The following is a 684-nucleotide window of genomic DNA, read 5'->3' as shown; positions in this document are numbered from 1 at the left end:
CAAATATTAGTAGATTATATTTATACTGGTGAATTGATAATGACAAAAGAAAATGTACAGGTATAATTAACAAGTCAATTTGTTAAAGACTAATATAAAATTGTTTTAAATGTATTATTGATGATTTTCAAGGTATTGTTACTAGCAGCAAACATCTTACAGTTAGATTTTGTTATTGATGCATGTTCCGAGTTTTTACAAAAACAACTGGATGCATCAAATTGTCTTGGCATCAGAGCGTTTGCTGACTTACATAACTGTACGGAATTGTTAGCGAGTTCTGAAACATTAATAAAAAAACAGTTTCTGTATGATTTAATTAATTTTATTCTTTATATTATTCAGTAATCAATGTTCTATTTAATGATCATTATTTTCAGGGAAGTGGTTAAAAGTGATGAGTTCCTATCTTTATCATCCGAAGATGTGGTTAAGATTATCTCCAGTAATGACCTTGCTGTTCCATATGAAGAAAAAGTAAGCTGACTGCAATGTTAGTAATTATTGTACGGAAAGTCAACTAAACACAAAGAGCTAACAAATAAATACATGACTCTTTCATTGAATATTGAATATATTTACCATTTAAAAAAAAAAAAAATGTCTACAAGTAAGTCAAATAAAATTTTTATGAGCGTTTGAAATTCATATTTTTACAACATTCGATATTCACTCGATTTCATA

General features: G+C 27.2%; 1 protein-coding gene across 1 annotated transcript; it reads left to right on the top strand.

The window, feature by feature from the left end:
• The first annotated feature begins 6 nt into the window (after window positions 1-6).
• On the top strand, window positions 7-572 carry LOC103311721 (ring canal kelch protein-like). Its single transcript, XM_016809504.2, has 3 exons — window positions 7-60; window positions 133-308; window positions 381-572. Exons 1-3 carry the CDS (start codon window positions 40-42, stop codon window positions 484-486), a joined length of 303 nt encoding a protein of 100 aa, XP_016664993.1. The 5' UTR covers window positions 7-39; the 3' UTR covers window positions 487-572.
• The last annotated feature ends 112 nt before the right edge of the window (window positions 573-684 follow it).

This window comes from Acyrthosiphon pisum, unplaced genomic scaffold (assembly GCF_005508785.2).
Source record: "Acyrthosiphon pisum isolate AL4f unplaced genomic scaffold, pea_aphid_22Mar2018_4r6ur Scaffold_16350;HRSCAF=17013, whole genome shotgun sequence".
Lineage (NCBI taxonomy): Eukaryota > Metazoa > Arthropoda > Insecta > Hemiptera > Aphididae > Acyrthosiphon > Acyrthosiphon pisum.
Note: the sequence above shows the minus strand (reverse complement) of the source record. Positions and strands in the feature narration are given on the sequence as shown.